This window comes from Cyanistes caeruleus, chromosome 11, assembly GCF_971803275.1.
Source record: "Cyanistes caeruleus chromosome 11, bCyaCae1.hap1.1, whole genome shotgun sequence".
In the NCBI taxonomy this organism is placed as follows: Eukaryota; Metazoa; Chordata; class Aves; order Passeriformes; family Paridae; genus Cyanistes; species Cyanistes caeruleus.
In genome coordinates, this window is record NC_141711.1 from 16,611,577 (window position 1) to 16,632,214 (window position 20,638).

At 41.9% G+C, this 20,638-nt stretch overlaps 1 protein-coding gene across 5 annotated transcripts in view; it reads right to left on the reverse strand.

The window, feature by feature from the left end:
* Nucleotides 1–3,785: 3,785 nt before the first annotated feature.
* Nucleotides 3,786–20,638, reverse strand: part of DCAF1 (DDB1 and CUL4 associated factor 1) — a 47,816-nt gene continuing 30,963 nt past the window's right edge. For all 5 annotated transcript variants that reach the window (XM_086846219.1, XM_086846221.1, XM_086846222.1 and 2 more), the window contains 5 exons: nucleotides 20,276–20,380; nucleotides 19,489–19,562; nucleotides 18,459–18,563; nucleotides 7,499–7,754; nucleotides 3,786–4,042 (listed from right to left, as the gene is read on the reverse strand). In XM_086846219.1, coding sequence (XP_086702345.1) covers nucleotides 3,984–4,042; nucleotides 7,499–7,754; nucleotides 18,459–18,563; nucleotides 19,489–19,562; nucleotides 20,276–20,380 — 599 coding nt within the window. In that variant the 3' untranslated portion in view covers nucleotides 3,786–3,983. The remainder of the gene's footprint in view (nucleotides 4,043–7,498; nucleotides 7,755–18,458; nucleotides 18,564–19,488; nucleotides 19,563–20,275; nucleotides 20,381–20,638) is intronic.

Below are 20,638 nucleotides of genomic sequence, written 5' to 3' on the forward strand. Positions count from 1 at the left end.
AGGACCAGCCCAAAATCCCCCATCTCCCACTTTCCTTGTGAAATAAGTAAATAATAAAGTAGGGTTGTTTAGAAGACAAAGGTTGGATGAGATTTGAATGATGGCATTTGTGTTCCCAGAGAGGTGGCTGATGGTTGTAAGCATATGAGACCAACAAATCTCCCTCCTACCAAAATTAACAGGTGTAAAGGAGACGTTGGAGAGTTACAGAAAAAACACCTGGGAGAGAAGCAGCAGCATCCGTCTGGCACGATGACCTGAGCCTTCCCTGCTCCCCAGCAGGCAAGGGAGCCACACCATGGCTTTAACACTGTGCCAAGGCCAAAGGCCCCACCCTGGACCCTTGTCCACCATCCCCTCCCTTCACAGATGCATCCAGGCTGATTCCAAGAGAAACAGACCTGGAAAAGGGTTGGCAGTTACAGCATCTGGATCTTACAGCATCAAAGACTTGGGCCTTAAACTGGGATGGGCAACAATTCTGGGGGAGAAGATACAGGGGGTGGAGGCCTGAGCCCCTGGGTGATGCTGGAAGGTGCTGGCTAAGGCAGTGCTGGGGTTGTTTTGGGGAGGATGGTGCCTTTCAGCCCAGTACAATGGGGCAGTAAGGTGATCATGGCAGGGTAATGGTGTCTGGCTCCTCGGGGGTGATCTGAAACTCAAGCAGGGTGTGACATGGTGGATGGGCTGGTCTGAGTTTTCAGGTTTAGCCTGAGGTACCCCATCTTTTATTCTAAGCACACATTCAGCAAACATTCTGTCTCACAAGGCCTCTTTAACATCAGTTGCTGGCTGTCTTTCCTACTGAAACAGGTATGAGGGCTAGCCCTGGATGTGCTTTGACCAGTGCTGAGGAGCCTCAGTCATTACCCATAGCTACACTTGGTGAGGTTTGTACCCTGCTCTCCCAGCCTTGGCCTGTGGGAGATTTTTTAAGCCCAGCACAGCAGGGATGTGCTGCTCCCTCCCAGGGTGCTGGCAGGGCACTCCACAGGCTGTGCTCCATGGAAGGGTGTGTCAGGCACCAAATGGACCAAGCAGGTACTGGGTCCCAGTGCAGTGACCATGCTGACAGGAGAGCACACGCTGTGCTGGGCTCCTCTGCTCACATTGTGGGAGGAAACAGCATCATCCCTGCTCCCCTCTGCTGCAGAAGTATGTCTTAGCCAGCTGGCAGGACATTTAAATCTTCCACCCCCCCTAAGCCAGGGTCTGTAACTGCTGCATAGAAGAAATACTGTATGGCACCACATCAGCCACGTGCTGTGAGTATTCCAGAAGATTATAGGATCCTTTCCAAGCAGCATGCTTTTAAATAAGATTAAATCATGATGCCAGGGAGCAGGTGATTTTCTGAATGCTGAGAGTTCTCCCTGTCCCAAGCAGTTGCAGAATTATGGCCTGACAAAAACAAAATAATCCCTTGCTAGTGTCCAGTTCTGAACTCCGCTTTGCACCCAGGTTGGTGTCGTCACCTGTTCCCCAAGAATTCTTCAATGAGACCCCCAGAACTAAGGCAGCAGCATGGGGTACAGGCAGCTTCCCCAGGTGTGTATTTAACTTCATAGAGGCGAGGTCTGCCCAGGACAGGAGACAGGGACTGCTTCAGCAGTTTTGGGGGCTGACCTGCAGGCCCTGCCTCCTTCCCCACAGGGTAAGGCCCAAACCCACTCCCTTTGGCTCTGTTCAGTGGAGTTAGGGCAGGTGTGGGAGGGGAGGGAGGCTCATATACTTACAGCACCTCAGCATACACAGGAGCTCCATCCCAGGTGTTTTGGTTCTGTCTTGCAAAACTAGCTGATAAATTTCTCCAAAATAGCCAGGCCCAAACCAACAGCAGATGCAGCCAATTACAGCTGGGGTTTAATGCCAGAACAAGATATGGACATCTGGCACTGCAGCTCCCTGGGGGTAGTAGCTGAGTACAAGCTTTATTTTTTTTCTCCTCCTGAGCTGCACATTTTTCTATGGTGAAGTTGGGTGGGATGGTTTCTGACAAGGCAGAGGCTACTTCCACAGCTGCTGGGTGGCATATCCGACTTTCAATCCCCTCATTAATGAGAATGCTGCTCCAATTGCTGGTCTTGAATACTGTAGTAGTGATTTGTTCATCCTTCTTGACTGTGTAGGGTACAATTATCCATTATAAGTTGCAGCAGAACATTTCTTTTTAATTATTAACAAGCAGCCCTGGGTAAGTGCATTAAGTAGATGCAAATGCTGGAGGGAAAAAAAGCTACCCCTTCTTTCAGTTAAAAAGGAAATTCTTCCTCTTCAAGCAGTAAGACCTTTAGCCTTAGTTGAAATGAGCAGCTCTTGGTGGAAAACGGTAGTGTCAAGGAGTGAGAAGTCTCCAGTTCCCTGTTGTGCCTCAAACCCTATTCTGAAAGTGGCCAAAAGAGAGAAAGGGTTAAAAGGTGAGTGGATGGTATCTGAACACCTCGGAATAAACAGCACAGCCGTGGCCTTGTCCAGGCAAGCAGTGAGCACATTCACCTGCCAGCTCTGAGCACAGGCCCGAGTTGGCTGCTGCACTGCAAAGTCAAACACTCCACTGCTGTTTCTTCCTCCTCTTCTAAGGGCAGGGCATTTGTCATGCCCCAACAGGAGCACCTGATTTTCCCTGTGCCCTGACAGCTACAGGGCAGCCTGGGTAATGCCAAACCACAGGAGGAAGCTGCTGCTGCTCCCAGCTCCTGGCACATCGCGGGAGATGCAGAATTCCCTGCCTGAACCGCAGTGGACACTCCGGAGCACCTCCCCACACAACCACAGCCCAGCACCAGTGGAATCATCCAGCTCTCACACTCAGTGTGGTGAAGATGCCTCTGAGAATTCCAGGCAACCCAAGGGATCAGACTGGAACCCACAGCTGCTGTGCCATGGCCATGCTGCACTCCCAAACCCCTTTTTGTGTTTCCTTTGCCCTTCCTTAGGTAGGTTCCAGCTCTACCTGGCTGCTCTCAGCCAAGCCCTGCAGACACATGGAGCACTGCTTTTGCATAGCTACGATTCACAGCCATACACACAGATGGGATTTGTATTTAATTTTTTAATAAATACACTTTACATTAAAGAAAAAGGCCTTCAATTTGCAGTTTCCACACAGAGGGCAAGAGGGGAAAAAAAAAAAAAAAAAAAAGAAATATTAAAAAACTTGAACCACAAAAGGTAGAGGGGAGAAAAAGGGCTCTAACTTCAATCCCAGATTCCCATGTCTTCAGGAATACCAGGCTCTGACTAGGCCCAGCCAGGATTTCAGCCTCCCACTATAGCTGGTACCACAGCACAAACTGACAAACACCCCAGGGGCTCTTCCCTGGAGGACAAAAGCATCTGGAACACACTGGTGCATTAGCAGGTGTTAACACCTGTAGTTCTTCTCTTTTAAAAATAAAATCATATTTAAAATAAAAATATTCTCACTCCTCAACAATATTAGAAACCATGATCCTCTTATTTCACTTAGTAGTTGCATAAATTTTAATCTTTTAATTTTAAACAATTTTTCTCCCCAAACCTACCCCATGGTAACAAGGTACTACAGAAATACAAAGGTCTCCCCTCTTTACTAGAACACTTGCCTTTTTTTTTTCTTTTTTTTTTCTTTTTTTTTTATAAAACTATTTCTGTTCTTTAGGAAAGAACTTTATACAAAGAAAATATATTGTGAAATATCTTCAGAAGTTTCCTTGAAGAGTCATCTCAGCCTAAAATGAAAAACTAAAAAAAAAAAAAAAAAAAGAAAAAAAAAAAAGAAAAAAAGAAAAAAAGGCAGAGAGAAATGAGGCCTAACCCCAGGTCTCTTTATTGAGACTTAGCCCCGAGCCTCAAACTGACTCAAACCAACACAGCGGATTGGCAGGAGATCCTCAGGTTTTCCCATGAAAAGCAGGGCTGGGGTGTTCAGTCGGTTTCCAATTTGGTCTCTGGTCGGGAAGGGAGCGTCTCCTCCTGCCCACACCCCGCCCATCAGCCGCTCCTCACTCGTTCAGGGACAGGATGATGTCGTCCTCCAGGTCAGAGTTATCCGAGCTGTCGGCTGCAAAGGAGACACGTGGGTTATGTCTGGTTTGTGACACAGGCACTCGCCCAGGCACAGGAGATGGTCACCCCTGCCCGAGGCTGCAGCTCCCCAGCACAGACAGAGCCAGCACCATCAGTGCTCCAAAACACTCAAAAGCAGCCAGGAAATCTGCACCAGGGCCTTCCTTCCCTGCTTACAACAGAGGCTCAAGGAAAGCAGCTTTAACAAGTGCAGTTCCTATGAGCTGGCAGGTTTTTCCCCTGGCAAGGTGGGGAGGACACCAGCAAAGATCTGCCTGCACAATTTCCTGTGCACAACAAAGGGCAACAGCTCTTCACACCAGGGGCTGGACAGATGTGGCAGCTCCACCAGCCTGGCCTCTGTGTGATCTGCACAAGGTAATTCCTCATGCAATGAGCTGGACCTCACTGAGGTGGAAGCAATCCACACACTCCCAACTAGAACCTCGCTCTAGTAACTCAGAGGTTTCTGTAACAAATTTAACTACAGGTCACTTCCTAAAGGTGACCTGAAAATTGTGCTTTTCCTGGTTTTCTTCATTGTGGTACAGAATGAATACATGAAGGGATTTACCAGAAGCAGTCACACACACACATACACACACTTGCTTTTAATCTTAAAGCATAAGACCTCTCCTCCCTCAATTGTGCAAGAGGGAAGTGGTAGTAGCTCTGGCAGCAAGAGGGCTCCTGCCTTACCTTAGAGGTGATGTTGGCTCTTTTTCTTATGCGAATTCATTGGATGCAGCAGATAACTGGGTGTTAAAAATAGTTAAAAAGAAAAAAAAAAAAAGACTCCAAGACTTCCACTTAGCCATCTCAGTAATAGTGGATCTCTAAAATGCCTGTTAGGGTAAGAAAGACCTTCTGGAAGGTTCATCCCTTCTCAGATGCTATCCTTAGGGAAAAAAAAATCACAGGCAAGCAGAGAGGGTACAAACCCTTTCCCCCAACCCTCCTCCCTGAAGATCAGCCAGCTGCCTTTCCACTGTGATCAGCAAGGGATGCTCCATCTCACCATCCATCAGACTGAGCCCAAGCTGAGGGGTCATCAGTGCTCCCAGAACAGCCACAGCCATGCTGGGGAGTTAGAAAACACCAGCCAGGGCTGCAGCAGCTACACTTACACGGTAAGAGGGAAAGAAGCACAAGCGAGATAAAAATCCAGAAACTCTGAAGAAGAGAAGCTGGAAAAGTTGGAGTTTGGGGTGGGGAGAGGTTTTGTTGTTTTGGTTTGTTTTTTTTAAATGCAGAGGAAAGCTTTGAGAAAGGGTCTCCTCACTATTCCCCAGTTCACAACATAACCTTCCAGTTCTGAGCTCTATGTCTGCAAGTAAATCTGACTGCAGTTAACTGCTTGGCATAGTTTGCACAGACCTGCATGGAAGTTGCCATTTTAGATTAGGGAAGAAAACAGGAATCAGAATCAAGAGTCAGCCATGCTGCTGGTGAGAATTCTATGTATTTCTTCAATCCTATGTCACATGTGCATTTCAAAAATTACACCCACCTGGCCCAGCAACAATCTCTTGAAAGACCTGCACAATGCATGAACTGCTTTGACAAACAGATCTAATGTCCCCAAAGTGGTAACAAAGGGGGAGGAAGACAAATTCATACTTAAAAGGTTCTCCATGGATTATTTTAAAAAAGGAATTAGAACCTCTTCTAAAGCACAAGAGACCAATGCCACTCACTCTCCTGAATTATTTTGCTTTGGAAACACTATTGTTATGGAGGTTCACCCACAATACAGGAAGAATCTGCAGTAGGGAACACTCTAAATACACCCCATGCCAGTACTTGCTACACTGGCAGTGCCAATACTGGAACAAGCATAAGCAGAGGAAAATTTTAATTGCTCTTTGCTGAGTGGGAAACAGAATGAAGTCAAATGAAATTGCAGAGAAGCTGCCACAGAACCCCACTCATCAAACCCATCAAGGACCATGCATGCAGCAGCCTGGCAGAGCTTCACTCCCTGCTCTGAGTTCCCAAAATTGCTGCTAAGCAACCTAACAGCCACAGGATGGGCTGGCTGCAGCTCTGCAGCCATACAGATCAAAGTTCTGCTCAAGTAGCTCTATCCATAAATGATGTACAGAAAACACAGTGCTCTGCAGAGCATGCCTGAAATTCCTGTCAAGTAGCCCCTGGTTTGTTCCAGGAAGAGTTACTGAAATGGCCTGAACATCCTGGCCATTCTGCACCTTGGATAATTCAAGGTACAGCACCTCAGGTGTTCTCTGAAGAGCTTCTGGCCCTGCATTCCCTGAGGAAAAACAGTCGAGTTGTGTCACAAAGATCCTGCCCTCTACTAGGACACAGAGTTTCCCTGCAACCCCAAAATGTTGCACCGCAAGATACTATTAATGACTGAGCTGTGAAAATATCCTATATGGCCCTACAGTATAAACCTGTTTCCTTCTAGAGAACAGCAGAGTAACTGAATAGTATGCCACAGAATAACTCTGGCAACCTCATGTGGCCAAGTCCTCAAAAATGACTGAGCTACATTGCCACAGAAGGATCAGCCTGCCAGCTTCATCCTCCAGCACACTGGCAGGGAAGACTGATGTGAGAGCTGAGATGGGTATCAATCTATCACTGCAGGACTTCAAACACCTTGCACACTCTAATTACTCATCTTTACCAACCTTTTAACTTAAGGTAAATATATTATGTCCATTTATAGAGCTTGAAAATTAAAAATAACTAAGTGGTTTGGCTACACATACTCAAAAATTGTTCTGCAAAAAAGGAACAGAGTCTGGTGTCACAAATCCCAAGCCTGATGCTATCTTCTTTCCTGTGAAGTACCTTTCCAAATGTTATTGCTACATAAGAAGTTCAGACCTTTCTATACACACATACACACACACACTATGTATTTTCAAATCACTGTATTTCTGGAATGCCAGAAAAAGAGAACTATTTAAATTGCATCCCAAAAGTTATGTTAGCTTCAGAATAATCTAATAAAGGAAGTGAAGTCAGAAATGCCATGTTGGCTTTGCACTTTAAGCAATTACAAAAGATAAAGAACAGCACCAAGGATGAAAAGTGCTTCTCTGTCCTTATGGGCTCACATGAGGCAGAGCAGACAGGTGAGGTAAGAGTTAAACCTGCGTCCCCTTCAAGGGCAGGGTAGGCAAGCAATCACAAAAAGCTTCTTCACATGGAGTTCTCTCTCTCTCTCTCACACACACCTGGGAGCACTTGAAGAACGGAGATACCTCCTTGTCCAGAATGCACAGTTGTCCTCTCACTTATGAGCTGTTTTTAGTGTGGATTACTAAAAGAAGCCCCAGGTGAACAAACATGATGATAACCTGTCACTCATACCAACCACGGACAAGACAGTTAAATCATTTCAGGGGAAATTTAGATGTTGCCTCTTTGTCGGGACCTTAAGTAGTGGACAAGGTCACCAAGGTGGGCACACACTTACTATCTCCAAGAATCAGCTCAACTTCCTCATCAGCATCAGAATCTTCATCTTCACCCTCATCTCCCTCTTCCAGGAGGTTGGCAATCTCCTCATCATCGGAGGGAGAAAAGTCATTTTCTCCATCCTCACCAGCATTCTCGTTGTTCTCATCCTCCTCCAGCTCAGCCTCCAGCAGCTGGTCTGTATCTAGTTCATCAAGATCATCTGTGTCATCATCATCTTCATCATCATCTTCTTCCTCTTGCTCCTCTTCCTCCTATAAAGACAGCAAAAACAGTCCATTGCAGACATTAGGATAAATGTAAAATGGAATAACAGTAACTAAAAAAACCCTATAGTTTTCACTTCTCCCCATATCCAGCCATCAGACATTATAAACACTCTGCCATCACCCATCTAAGCGTTCTCTCCAAAGCTTCAGAATATCACACATGCCAGATCACCTGCAGGCCTGCAAAATCTTAACTGCAAAATGCTGGTGTAAACAGGTACCACTGGCTCAATCTCCTCTCCAGGACTGGCCACCAACACGTGTCACCACAATGCACCCCTGAGAAGGACATGCAGTAAAACCTGTTAATCTGTGCCTTTGCTGCTAGTCTTGTGCACACTGCTTTAGTTTCAGCAGGACCAACACCTCCACTTGACATCAAACCACATGCACTGTCAGCCTTTGTCATTGCCGTTTAGATGAGGAATAAAATGCAGGGAAAGACACTTTTAGTCTAAGCCAATCCCTGAATCACTCAGCTTCAGATAACAGAACTGTTTACGGCAGCTCAGAAACCTCATCTTTGGTATTTACCTGTGGGTCAAGATCTTTATCAAACCATAAGAATTTGCATTCAGTAAAGCAACTGAATTCTTCATTGTACAGATGAAATCCAGAAATCTATGTGTAATGGATGAGACTGAGTGGGAAGCAGCTGTAACAGTTCTACCCTTCTTCCATACAAACTGCCATCACAAGCCAGGCTCCAGAGCATTCCAGGACTGAAAGAAAAGCTTCAATCCACCTGCACATCTCCTCAGTCCCAGCTTGTTTCTTTAACAGCATACTTTCAACTCATTCAGTCCCAACTGCCCCTTTGTTTTGGGAGGAGACACATTTTGCAGAATTAGGAAGCAATTAAGATAGATATCTAACAACCCACTTCAAGGGTTCCTTTGGTCTTCAAGCTCACCACACTCCCACTGTTTAGACTGCTGCATTTTCAGATCTAAAGGGACAGAGGAAAGTCCTTTACTGTCATCTCACCAACCTACTTTTTCTTCAGTCAGTGCTATAAAAAAAACACACCCACACAAATCCAACATCTGTCACAGGCAAAAGAAACAAGGAAAGCCAAAAAGCCAAAAGAGTAAATTGTATTGTTTCTTCACTTACAAAAGGCAAACAAGTCTTCACTGCTGACCAGAAGTGCCATGTTCTTAAATGCAGATTACAGTATAAAAGCAATGGTTTGCTACATACAGTTTCCTTTATGAAAGAGTTTAAATATAAAATTAAAACCAAACTGTTTTAAAGCCTGTGCTTATTTTAAGAAATTACTACTTTACTTGGAGTCAATGAGTCCTCAAATAAACAGACATAATTGTATACACACTGGGAGAGGAAACATCTTCCTTGCAGTTCAGTTTTAAACTGCAATGCTATACTGGGTATAATTTTCCATAAAACATACTGAATCGAGTATAAAAGCTGTGCCTTAATAATTTGTATTTCTTTTGGTTCTATGCAGTATGTGCAGAGAGACCAATGTCTTAAATTTTATTGCTCTAGTCAGAATTGAAAAGCTGATTAAAAACTGAAAAGGCAGGAGAGTTTATTTTTCTTTTTCAGTGTCTAAACAATTTTGAAGCAGGAAAGAGTTATCAATTTATTCTAAAATCTTGGAACTATTAAACCAAGTTTCTCAGTATCTGGAGATAGAAACACACCTGTAGATATTAGGAAAAAAGTATGTTGTCTACAAGATCTGTTTAAAGTCCATGTAAGTAAAACCTGAACGATTCTGAAATGAGTTAGGTCCCCTCTGTGTTCTACACCTGTGTAATTTCTGAAAGTATTTTTTTCCTAAATATCTAGTCCACAAGGATTCAAAATGTCAAAACTACTAAATTTCATTGTTTCATATATAATGTATTTCTTGGATACTGAATTACTGTTTCATCAGCATTCTAATTCAAGTTTAAGGCAAGGCATTTATACCAATATCACCCTTCAAATATAGGATGAAATGAAATACACTGTATAGAGCTAACAATCCTTTCTGGCTGACAAGAGTAAGAGCCAAGTTACACAGAAAGGTTGTATACAGAGCTGCAAATTAACTTGGAAGGGTTATATTGACCAGTGAAGAAAAAATAATTTGTGAAAATACAAACAGAAAATTAAATGTTTCCACTTTTACAGTTTAAATTACTTAATCTGAAGTTGGTGATTAGGGTCAGGCCACATTCACTTAAAAACCACCTAAGAATAGTAAGATGAGATGAAAATTGTACCTGTCCTTGGTAAAAGAAAATAGTGTGAAACTCATGCAACAAGAAGTCACACGTGCATGTGAGTGTGACACACACAGTGACACCCTTACAGAGCTGGAGGGTGACACATCACAGGGCTCAAGGGAGCATCTTCATCAGTGAGGAGGAAACCTGTACCTTGTCATTTTTTACAGAACCCAAACACCACTTAGACACTGTAAAGCTTCTGCTAAGCTACAGGCAAATAAATTCTGCCTCAGCTTCTGAGCCAAGGCAAGCCCAAGCTTTGCAGGCCCAGTGCAGCATTCCTGGCTGGAGCAGATGGCAACAGCTCTCCAAACAAAGCACCCCAGAGCTTCTGCTCCCAAACCCAACCCCTGGGACACACAGCTGAGAAAGAGCTGAGGGAGTGCCAGCTGCAGTCTAACACCACCACATGTAAGTGATATCTAGGCTGTTCATGAGGACCCAGGATGAATCTTCATGAGACATCACAACTGTCTCATGTAAGGGATCCCTACACAGAGAGAAAATGGGACACCTTCCCCAGGGACTCAAACAAGCACTCTGAGTAAGAGCAGAGAAAAAAAACCTTGTGCTGTGTCACAAGGAAAGACAAATCAGCTATTCCAAACCATATCCAGGTTTGTGCAGGGAAAATTTAGAGATGTAATAGTACAAGAAAACCTGGACATAAACTTACAGAATCAGAAAAGCTGATTACACAGCAAAGGACTATCTTGAGATCATCTCAAAGCAAATTACTGGTGACTTTACTATCAGTTTGCTTCCAAAAAGCAGAGTAGACTTGGCTCAATTAATTTACCATTCATAACCCCCAAAGGAAAAAACTAAACAACACTCCCAACAGAATGCCAGATATTGGGATATCTGCACTGAACAAGAAAACCTACTTGACCTAATTCTTCATACTGCCAGTTTTTACAGCCCTTTCAGAGCTTAATAAATATACCCTTACCCTTTGCACTTGTTCAAGCATTATGTGTTTTCTGCCACATTGTTCTTTGATGCTTGTTGGAATGAACTTCCTAATCTTTCATCATCAGCATTAACTCTCTTACCATTCCCCTTTACCAGTCATCTTGCACATACAAAATTAATAAATCTGTCTTTTTTGGGTAGCAAAGCTTATTGATACTTGACATACTCACTGGTGTTTGTCTCCCAAAAATCATCCAGAGGCTCAGGAAAATTCCAGTATTTCACTTACTCAAACTGATGCAAAATACATGTTAGCTAAGCAGAACTTAAACTTTTCAACATATTTCTGTAACGTATCTTAACATTAAATTAGTGTATGTACAAAGTGCTTCCAAGAAGTACAACTTACAGCACTGCAGATCTGCAGTATACAAAAATACACCAGGCCTGTCTTTAAGTACCCTCAAGGCATATTTATAGAGCTTTCTTACATTTCTTGAATCCAAAAGTTTTTTATAAAAGACCACGTGACCAAAATTTGAGACTTCCACTGCAGATTACACAATCTCTCAAATTTACAGTAGGTTGGCCTTTAGTTGCCAAAGGAAGACCCCACAGGTCTTTTCCAATTGTTACTTGGGTTGGAAATCTTGATTCTGTTTTGAGATCTACAGGTCACTGATTTTTTGCTTCCTTGACATGGTTTCAGCTGTTACAAAAAGTTTCATCTGTTTATCTCGCACCTCACTGACCTTTTCTTCCTCTTCTAGGAGCTGATTCACAGTGCAAAACCAAGCAGCACATCAACAGTTCTGCCCAGCTTCCTGCTCCAAGAACTCCCTTTCCAGCCCCTGCCCATCTCCCATCAGCACCTCCAGCTGCTTTCCAGCAACACTTCCTCCCTCTGAAAACACAATCTCTATTGCACCTCTCAGTCTGAATCATGCTACATGGTATTACTCTAACTATTCATATTTTCATCTATCTTTTCACTATCTCCAGGACAACTAATCAATGTTAGTAAAGCTTTTCCCCCTACTTCAAATGTTCCAGCTGACATTTAATTCACTTCTGGCTACATTTAGCCAAGTCAAATTATCTACTGGTAACATCTGATTCCAGCAGTAGTTTATTACATCTAGGTTTGTTTTCTCTTTAAAGAAATTAATGTTTCCCATAGTATCATAATTTTGGTTAATTTATATGCTTTTGCAAGAAACAGCCTACTGATTCACTTCACCCTCCTTCCCCAGGTTTCTCGTAGACCAAATTTGTAACTTCAGTAATTTGATCCCTTCCAGATTATCAGCATTATTTTAACTACTCCCTATTGCCAAGCTTGGGAAAGGGCTTTGCTTCCATAAAAAAGGATATATGATCATTGTTCAAATACAAGTGCCCTGAAGTCTGTTTTACCCAGAGGAGTAAGTCTCTCTTTGCTCTAGTAATTTATCTATCCATCTATCTTTCTCCAGACAACCCCCTTGTCATACCTTCTGACAATTGTACTCTTTGCTGAGTACCATATTGGTACTTTCTGGGTTTTTGCTATGTAATTCTCAAGAGTGACAATGTCTGGTTTTCACCCCCTGCACTTCTTAATACTTCTGGACAATGGGTAGTGGAAAAAGCTTAAGTATAGCCAACAGACTCCCTGGTCAAACATGTATGGATTTTCATACCCTAGATTACCTACTGCCCATCCTTCCTCTCAGCTAGCAAACCCTTAATTCCTGTTATGTACCAGTAAATTAACTCCAAGTATTCATCTCCTTCAGACAGCAGGGCTACACCTACTTTTACCTTCTTGGCTATTTCAAGGTTAGAATTTCTACTTCTTCATAGCCATTAGTCACAGAGATAAATATGTAGAAGCCTGGGAAGGTGCAGAAGTTACCATATGTAACAAGCAAGGAATCTTACCATAGGCTTCTATGCAGGTGTAGGTATGTGCAGATTTAAAACAGGAAACAGCACACAGCATACAGAATGTCACAGAGGCAAAACATGGAGTGAAGAAATAAAAAGCAGTTAATCTCTTAGTCTGTGTAAGTAGGTTTAGCTTGTCTAACAATGACTACTTACCTGTGATGAATGACAAACCATCCATGATACAAACAAAAACCTTAAGGGAATGGGCCTCATGTGGATCTGGAGGTTCAGTTTTTTTGACCAAACTCAGGTTTTGCCTATGAAATGTTTGCATTTCAATCTGTCTGCAGCTGATGATAATCAACCTGGCTCCAGTCACTGTCCTCTGAGGCATGTGCAAGCCACCATTTCACAGCTGGTACCCTCCCTAATGCTTGGGATGAAGGGGTTCTAAGCTGATGTTACTATATTGTCTGTGCTGCAGGGCTCAGAGGTAATGTAAGGAGTACAGAACTAGACACAGTCTCTCAATATGCTTCTTTTCCTGTCTCCCACTGATCTCAGACTCTCGCAAAAATAAATTAATTCCTTTAATTCCATGAAAAGAACAATAATGTATAAAGGAATTTAATAATTTGGCAGGTAAATTAACTTCCTCTCTCAGGAGAAGAATTTGTTCCTTTATTTTCTCAAGCCTCTGACTGGCATTTCTCATCAAAGCTGAGGCAGCTTTTATTTACTTGGATCCCAACTACTGTGGGAATTCTAGAAAGATGTGTTAGGCAAGAGGAAGGACATCTTTGATTTATGTCACTGAACAGGCAGAATATGTTTTTATCTCTGCTGAAGCTGTTTTACTCCATAATACTAGGTCTGCTCTTATGGAAACTCCAAATACTAATCTCTTTCCAAGAATTTCCTCTGTTTGCACTGCTTGAGAGCTACTGAAAATAGATTTTGAAACAGTAGAATAGGCTAAAGCAGTCACAGTTATTTACTACTATCTCAAAATGCAGTAAAAAGTATAGGCACTGTTCTTTTAAATATCTGTTTTGGAGTATGTCTGTTCAAAACATGTGTTTTGTTATATAAGATCTTTGATAGAAACCACTCTTCAGTCAGCCTTCCCAGCAGCAACTAAGCTCAAAGATTTCTATGAAGGTGTGCAATAGACACACATTATCATTTGAGACATTTGGCTGAAGATACCCATTCACAGCTATTATTCTGTATATCATTTTATCCCTGAGTAAGATTTGACTGTACCTTCAACTGTTACAGGAACAGCTCCTAAAACAAAGTCTTACTTTAGGGTCCCTGGTGACAAAAATCATAAATCATTCTAGTCAGCTTATAGTGGCAGAGCACCACCATGGTCTCATGATTCCCAAATATTTATGCCAATATGGATTAAGGTTTGTGGGGTCTTTCCCCAGCAAGTAAGTATTCACATGAAAAAAACAAATCAACAAACCAATATCAAACAACAGCAATAAAGTACAGTGGAATTCCTGTTGGAATTACTGTTGCAGGCAAACGGGGAGAATCCTAAAATAAAACTGGGATCACAAAGACCACATAGAAACCTGAGGAAAACATTTTCCACCCTGGCTAAACCATATGTTAGAATAGTGATTGTCTTTCAAGTCTTTATTGCCTTATCAACAAAGCTTATTTCCCATCACCTAGAATTTACTAAACCAATGCAAAAAGACAAATTACACACCTACCATCAACCATTTCGATAGCCCAGAAGCACTGCAGGATAATTAACAGTTCTTCAGGTCTGGCAAAAGAAGTAGAACACACTTTATAGGACAGGGACAGCTAGGTGAAGCAATGTGCTGCTGAAGCCATAAATCTCTCTGAACATGACAAAAACTGAGGACACTACTTGAGCCTTACAGATGCAACATCACCCACACATACCAAAGAGAGAAAAACAGGCCTTAAACAACTAATATGGAAAGAAAAACTAAAGCAGGAGGTAAAAATGCACAGACTGAAAATCCTAAAACCCACTCAGATGATCACCTCATCCAGACTTCAATTTCACAGTTTTGAGTCTACTCTGTGTTCCCTTGGTTTCAGCTTTTCTGAACACATAATATTTCTGAAGTCTCCTTTTCTAGCCCATGGCAGCTGCCATGTGCCATTTCCTCTGAAATTCCTTGTCTGCCTCTACAGAAGACAGTGGATAAACAAGTGAAACAGGGGATACTAATCAGCCAAGAAAGAGAAATATGTAAGAATAAAGCAAGCTAACAACCAAAAGGCAGTCCAAGATCTGCACCAGTAATCCAGACACCAAACTTATTTTCACCAAATCTAACTGAAGGAGTACATCAGAACAGAGGCAAATACAGGAGGAAAAAGAGGAAGATCTTGCAGCCAGACTGAAAAATAGGAAACCCTTAACTACTTCCCTGTATGCTGAACACAGTCTTGCAAATACTTGTGAGTAAGACTGCTGGTTATGGATGGACACATTTGGATACTCAGCCAGCAGTAAAATAATTCACAAAACTCATGGAAGTTCAAGGCAGGAACACTGGTCTTTTTGGAGCAAAACACTCAACCAAAGAGCTTGCAAACAGACTCTTATTAAGCATGTTACATCTTTACTTTCCCTCAGTGCATAATAAGTACAGACCACAAAGCATCAACATCCATTAACATTTTTTCTGTTTCACAAGGCTTGACAACCTTGGATTGTTTGCCATACCTAGGGAAAGGCAGCCTCCCAGGGATCTCACTGGAAAGGCTGGTACAGAAGCAGGGAAGAACCAGGCCATACTGGTGCTGTCCTCAAGCATTTTAAACAAGACCACAAACATTCACTGCAGCAGTCTCATGCTACAGCCACTGAGTCAGCTCCATCATTTAATTTGAAGGCAATTTATGTAGCAGATGAGTTGATCTTACAAGGTTGGTCTGAGATAGGAGGAATAACATAGTTATTTTTTTTCTTAAATTACAGAAGGAACTGAAAGATATCTGTAGGCCAAACATCCCTGCTAGATTCATTTTACAGACTCTTGAGTTTTTGCCTTTTGACAAAGCTGTCATGGAGCCATCAGCTGACATTTGCCAGAACTGACATCGTGAGGCATCAAAATTTAAGGTAAAAAAAAAAGTAAGGCAGCTATTTTTCTCTATAGTTCTTATCTCTTAGCACAAATTTTAAAGCAATGTCATTGTGCATCACATGACTTCTGAGCAAGGCTTGCCTATCAGCCACCTTTCTATCTGAGTACTTGTTATTTTGTGTACAGGCAGAAAAATGTACCCATGGACCCACGTAGGTCAGATACAAAAATCCAAATATACATCAAGTCAAGGTGTCAAGAGGTAGGGGTCAAACAGATTTGTTTCTGTCTCACAAACTTTGACCAAAAAGATACTAGATTCATCTTGATTCTTATGGATTTCCCCCCCACCACTACTTCCATGAAAGAACAGAAAGCATCCTGTTTCAGCTAGAAGGGGTTTAAGAGTATCTGTGAGAAGTTCCAACAAGTTTGAAATGTTATACCAAATTTTTCAAAAGCTGAATCACAGAAACTAACTAGGCAAATGAACAGCTACATATGTGTGAGGATATGCACACAAACAAAAATCCTTCCATCAGGGAACCTCTCAACAGACAAGTGTACCAAAGATTCTGTCTTTATTCAGGAAAACCTCTCTTCATTCTAGCTGAACGTTGGATGTCTTTACAGAGACAGAAGCTGTATTTTGGAAACCTAAGACAAAAACAAACCTGAAGAAAAAGCACAGAACAGCTGTGGGACAAAGAGCAAGGGGCTTAGTTGTGTTTGCCTCGATATATGTACATTGAATTGAATTTGGGTTCATAAGTGTTGCTTTTATTAAGACCAAATCTCTCTTACTAAAGAACCTTGGTTGTAACTATCCCTAAAAGTTGCTGTCTAGGACACAAGTACAGACCCCAGAAACTGAGACCATAAAAAGCAGCAGTTATGCAATACCAACTAATCACTCTTAACTTGCAAATCCATCCAGGAGCAGCTTTGTTTGAACATTTCATCAGCTTTACAGAAAAGCTTTTAGCACACTTAGATTCGCCTGGGGCCACCTCTCTTTGTAAGACAGAAAGGTCCCCAGTCACACCTGATGGATGGCAGATCCCTTATCTCTGCTGGGTACCTGGTGTTACAGCCTGGAACCATTGACTGCCTTGCACAAACACAGATCTCCCTTAAGTCAACACTTAGCAGGATTTTGCAAAGCAGTGCCCTGACAGCTACTAGTTAATCATTGTACAATACCAAACTCATTTCTGCTACAAACTATTTTTGGAGATTTTATAAAGAAAATATGAATACTAAAATATAGTGAAAGTGAACAAAAACAGTGGAAGTGGAGATAGAAATAGTAAATATTGCCCATGGCAAGTAGTGGATGGCTGGGATGTAGAAAGGAAGGAGAGAGCAACAATCTCTCCTTCCTCTTCATTGCTTCCCAAGAAATTCTATTCTTCTAATCTATCCAATCTAGGGATAGAAACAGCGACCAGTGATTTCAGAAGAATGCCAAGACTTCAACTGCAACCTTGTAGCACACTCAGTGGCCAGGAAAGCACACTTAACACCCAAACCTGAACTACTGCTTTATCTTCAGAATTACAGGGAAATCATAATAACAATTCACTGCAAAGAAAGTTACTCTTTCCTGAGAACTGCTCTCCAGTCTTCTGAAGTAGAGAGCATGAGTTTTAACCTAGCAACAGGAAGATTCAGAGATAGAAAAGGTAGCACAAATCCAGCTTTCCACACAGTCTGGGAAAAACCCACCTAAGTATTACCTTCTGGCATTCTTTGGAAAAAGGTGAAGTCAGCTTTTCTCACATGAGATAGAAATGTATGATTTACTAGAATGCAGACACCAAAGAGCAAAGAATAATGCATTTTAAATCTTTTGGGAATTGAAGCATAAGGTTTTTGTCTGTCCAAAAAAAAAAACAAAAAAACCAAAACACCTGACACCCACAAAGTTACAAATTGATTCTGTGGAACTTTAATTCTCACTTGACTGTAGTAAGCATTCTGTGCTACTGTGTATTCTACCAGCTGCACCCTGAGGGGCACTTACTGCAGTTCTGAGCTCTTCTGTCAAGTTGCCAGAGATCAAACAGCTGATCAGAGAAGGAAAACCAACACATTCCAGTGCAAACCTACAGCCCTCTTCAAAATTCTTTAAACCTTTTGCTGTGTAGAAGTACTGTGCAGTTTCACTGCATTAGTTACAAGCTGTCTCTTTCACAAATTGGTGATAAATTATGTCCAAATATGAGAATTGGAATTGAAAAAAGGAAAGCCTCAAGCACTACTGTCTATATTGGGGGTTGAAATACTTTAAAAAAAAAAGCAGAACAAAAAGCAAAGCTTCTGATTAAGGCTGAATACTTAAGGAAATTAATAAATAAACTATAAATGTTTGTGTTAATTTACAGTGCACAAAGTTACTGTTCATACAGGTTCTGCACAGATGGTCTTTGTTTACATTGACAGTAAAGTAATCTATTTCACATTAGGTGAGGCCAAATGAGGCCTCTGTACATTCTGGGTAATAAATGAACACATGTAGAGGGCTTACAGCTACTCTTGAACACACAGATCAATGCCATGCTTCTCACCTGATCTTCTTCTTCATCCTCCTCATCTTCTGCCAGCCGCTGCCGGCCCACTTCATAGAGCCTGCACACCGTGTCCATGTTCATGGCATCCATGCTGCCCTGGTTCTGCAGGGGAGATGCCCACAGGAAGTTAACCCCAGGAACGGAGCTCAGCTGTCATATTCAATGCTACATCTGATCTCAATCACAACACTTCCAAAATCCTTCCCTCCCATTTACCAGCAGCATGACAATTAACACTAAAATGAGCCTCTTTGGTTTCATGACTTGTCATGTTCCCTGAAGTAACATTTCCAATGACTCCTATCAAAGAAAATTTTCTTTTGGTTTCTTAGAAACCTTGTCATCTCCAACTTCAGTATTTAAACATGAACTTGCTCTGCTACAAACTCTTGATTTGCTTTTGTGGTCTGTAGGGATCAGTGGCTCATGGAGAATAAAGCTGACAGGATTTCACATTACTCACTATATGTGCATAATCAGGCTTCAAGAAATTGTATTCTGACAACATATTATGGAGCGAAGAACTGCTCCCTTAACAAACCAGAAGTTTAGCTCAGTAATTTTTGCTTCAAATCCTTAGCTTCTGGGATTTTGCTAGGAAGACAAGTGTAAAAGGAACAGTAAGGATGATTCACAGAAAGGCTCTGTGGGAAGCCCCTGAAAGATTGCATTTCCCAGTTACTTGGTACAGTGCACATTTTAATTTACAATAATAGGAAATTATTGCTATAAATAAGAAAAAACCCCACATTTTTCTTTATGCTCATGAGAAGGAAAATATCTGTACATTTTAAAGTGGGAACAGTTTGAAGAAGAGAAGGAGTTGTGTTTGAAAATTTAAGGAATAAGAGGCAGCAGAACAAGACTGTAGGGGTGCAGAATGAAAAGCAAACAGCATCTTTAGCACCATCAAAACACCACCACTGCTTAGGACATGAATTTAACAGCAGGAACTTCAAAAAAGAAACAACAAGCAGTGCATTCAAACCACAGCTACAGAGACCAGGGGGCTTTTTAGCTTCTTTACCTCAATGACAGCCAGATAGCAGTCCTTGCTGTCTGTGCACAAGTCAAAGATATTCCTCTTTACATCTATGGTAGCTGGAAAACACCACAGAACAAACTCAGTGGTTAACTTAATGCTCACTGAAAAAGAAGTGTCTAAAAGCAAATAATACAGTCTTGGGACAAGAGAAAACAGCTGAAACGAGTGAAATGAATATTTGTAGATAATTCAACCTGTAATAAAGAATAGAAACATTGGAGACCATTGTAAAAAACAGGCATGTAAGCTCTCAACCTGCTCTGCACGGTGCCTCCTTCCTTGATAATACATTTATTGGTTTCCCCAAGCACAGTAAACAACAGATCATCCTTCAGAATAGGTGCAACAAAGGGACTGAGTTGTGACCTATGCCTCCCTTCAACAGCAAAAGCCACATTTGTTTATGTCAGCAATTAGCTTAGCTCTACCAGCTAAAAAAAGAGCCCTGTGTGAAATGAGAGTAATGCCATCCTGGCCAAGTGACCTACTACCTCAGATTATGCCTTACTTGGAAAGAAGAGAAGAAATACAGCCAGAACTGTATTTGCTGAACATTTACTTGCTGAACAGGAGCAAGTAAAGCAGTCACACACTGAATGGGATATGATACTTGAAATTATGTCAGTGCTAAACTCAACTCCCGTGCTTCTCCCAGAACAGGATACAGCAGCTTGTTTTCTCACACATGCAAAGAGAGAAGTGAATGTTACTATGCAAACTTTCAGAAAACCATCAAACCTCCAGACAAAGCTATTGGCTCCTCTCTTACCTATAGGTTTATAATCAGTTGCATTAAATGTCCTGAAAGAAGAGCCAAAGGGGCTTCTCATTCTCTCCTCCAGAAGGTCGTCCTCATCATCTGCCTGCAGCATAGCTGAAACAAGGGAAGATTATTCCACAAATCTGCCTTCCATTAGTCACTACCATTAATCAACTTCATATCAAGTGAGACTCTGGCATTAATTTTCTTTATATTTAATAGCTTGGCAAGACCCATTTAATATCTACTCTTCCATAGATGCCTTTATTGATACAACAGATCATCAAAACTTAATACAGAGGCCAAAATTATTTTCTCAAGCATCACTGGATCTGCCATTATACAATAGGCTGCTTTTTAATCTCACAAATT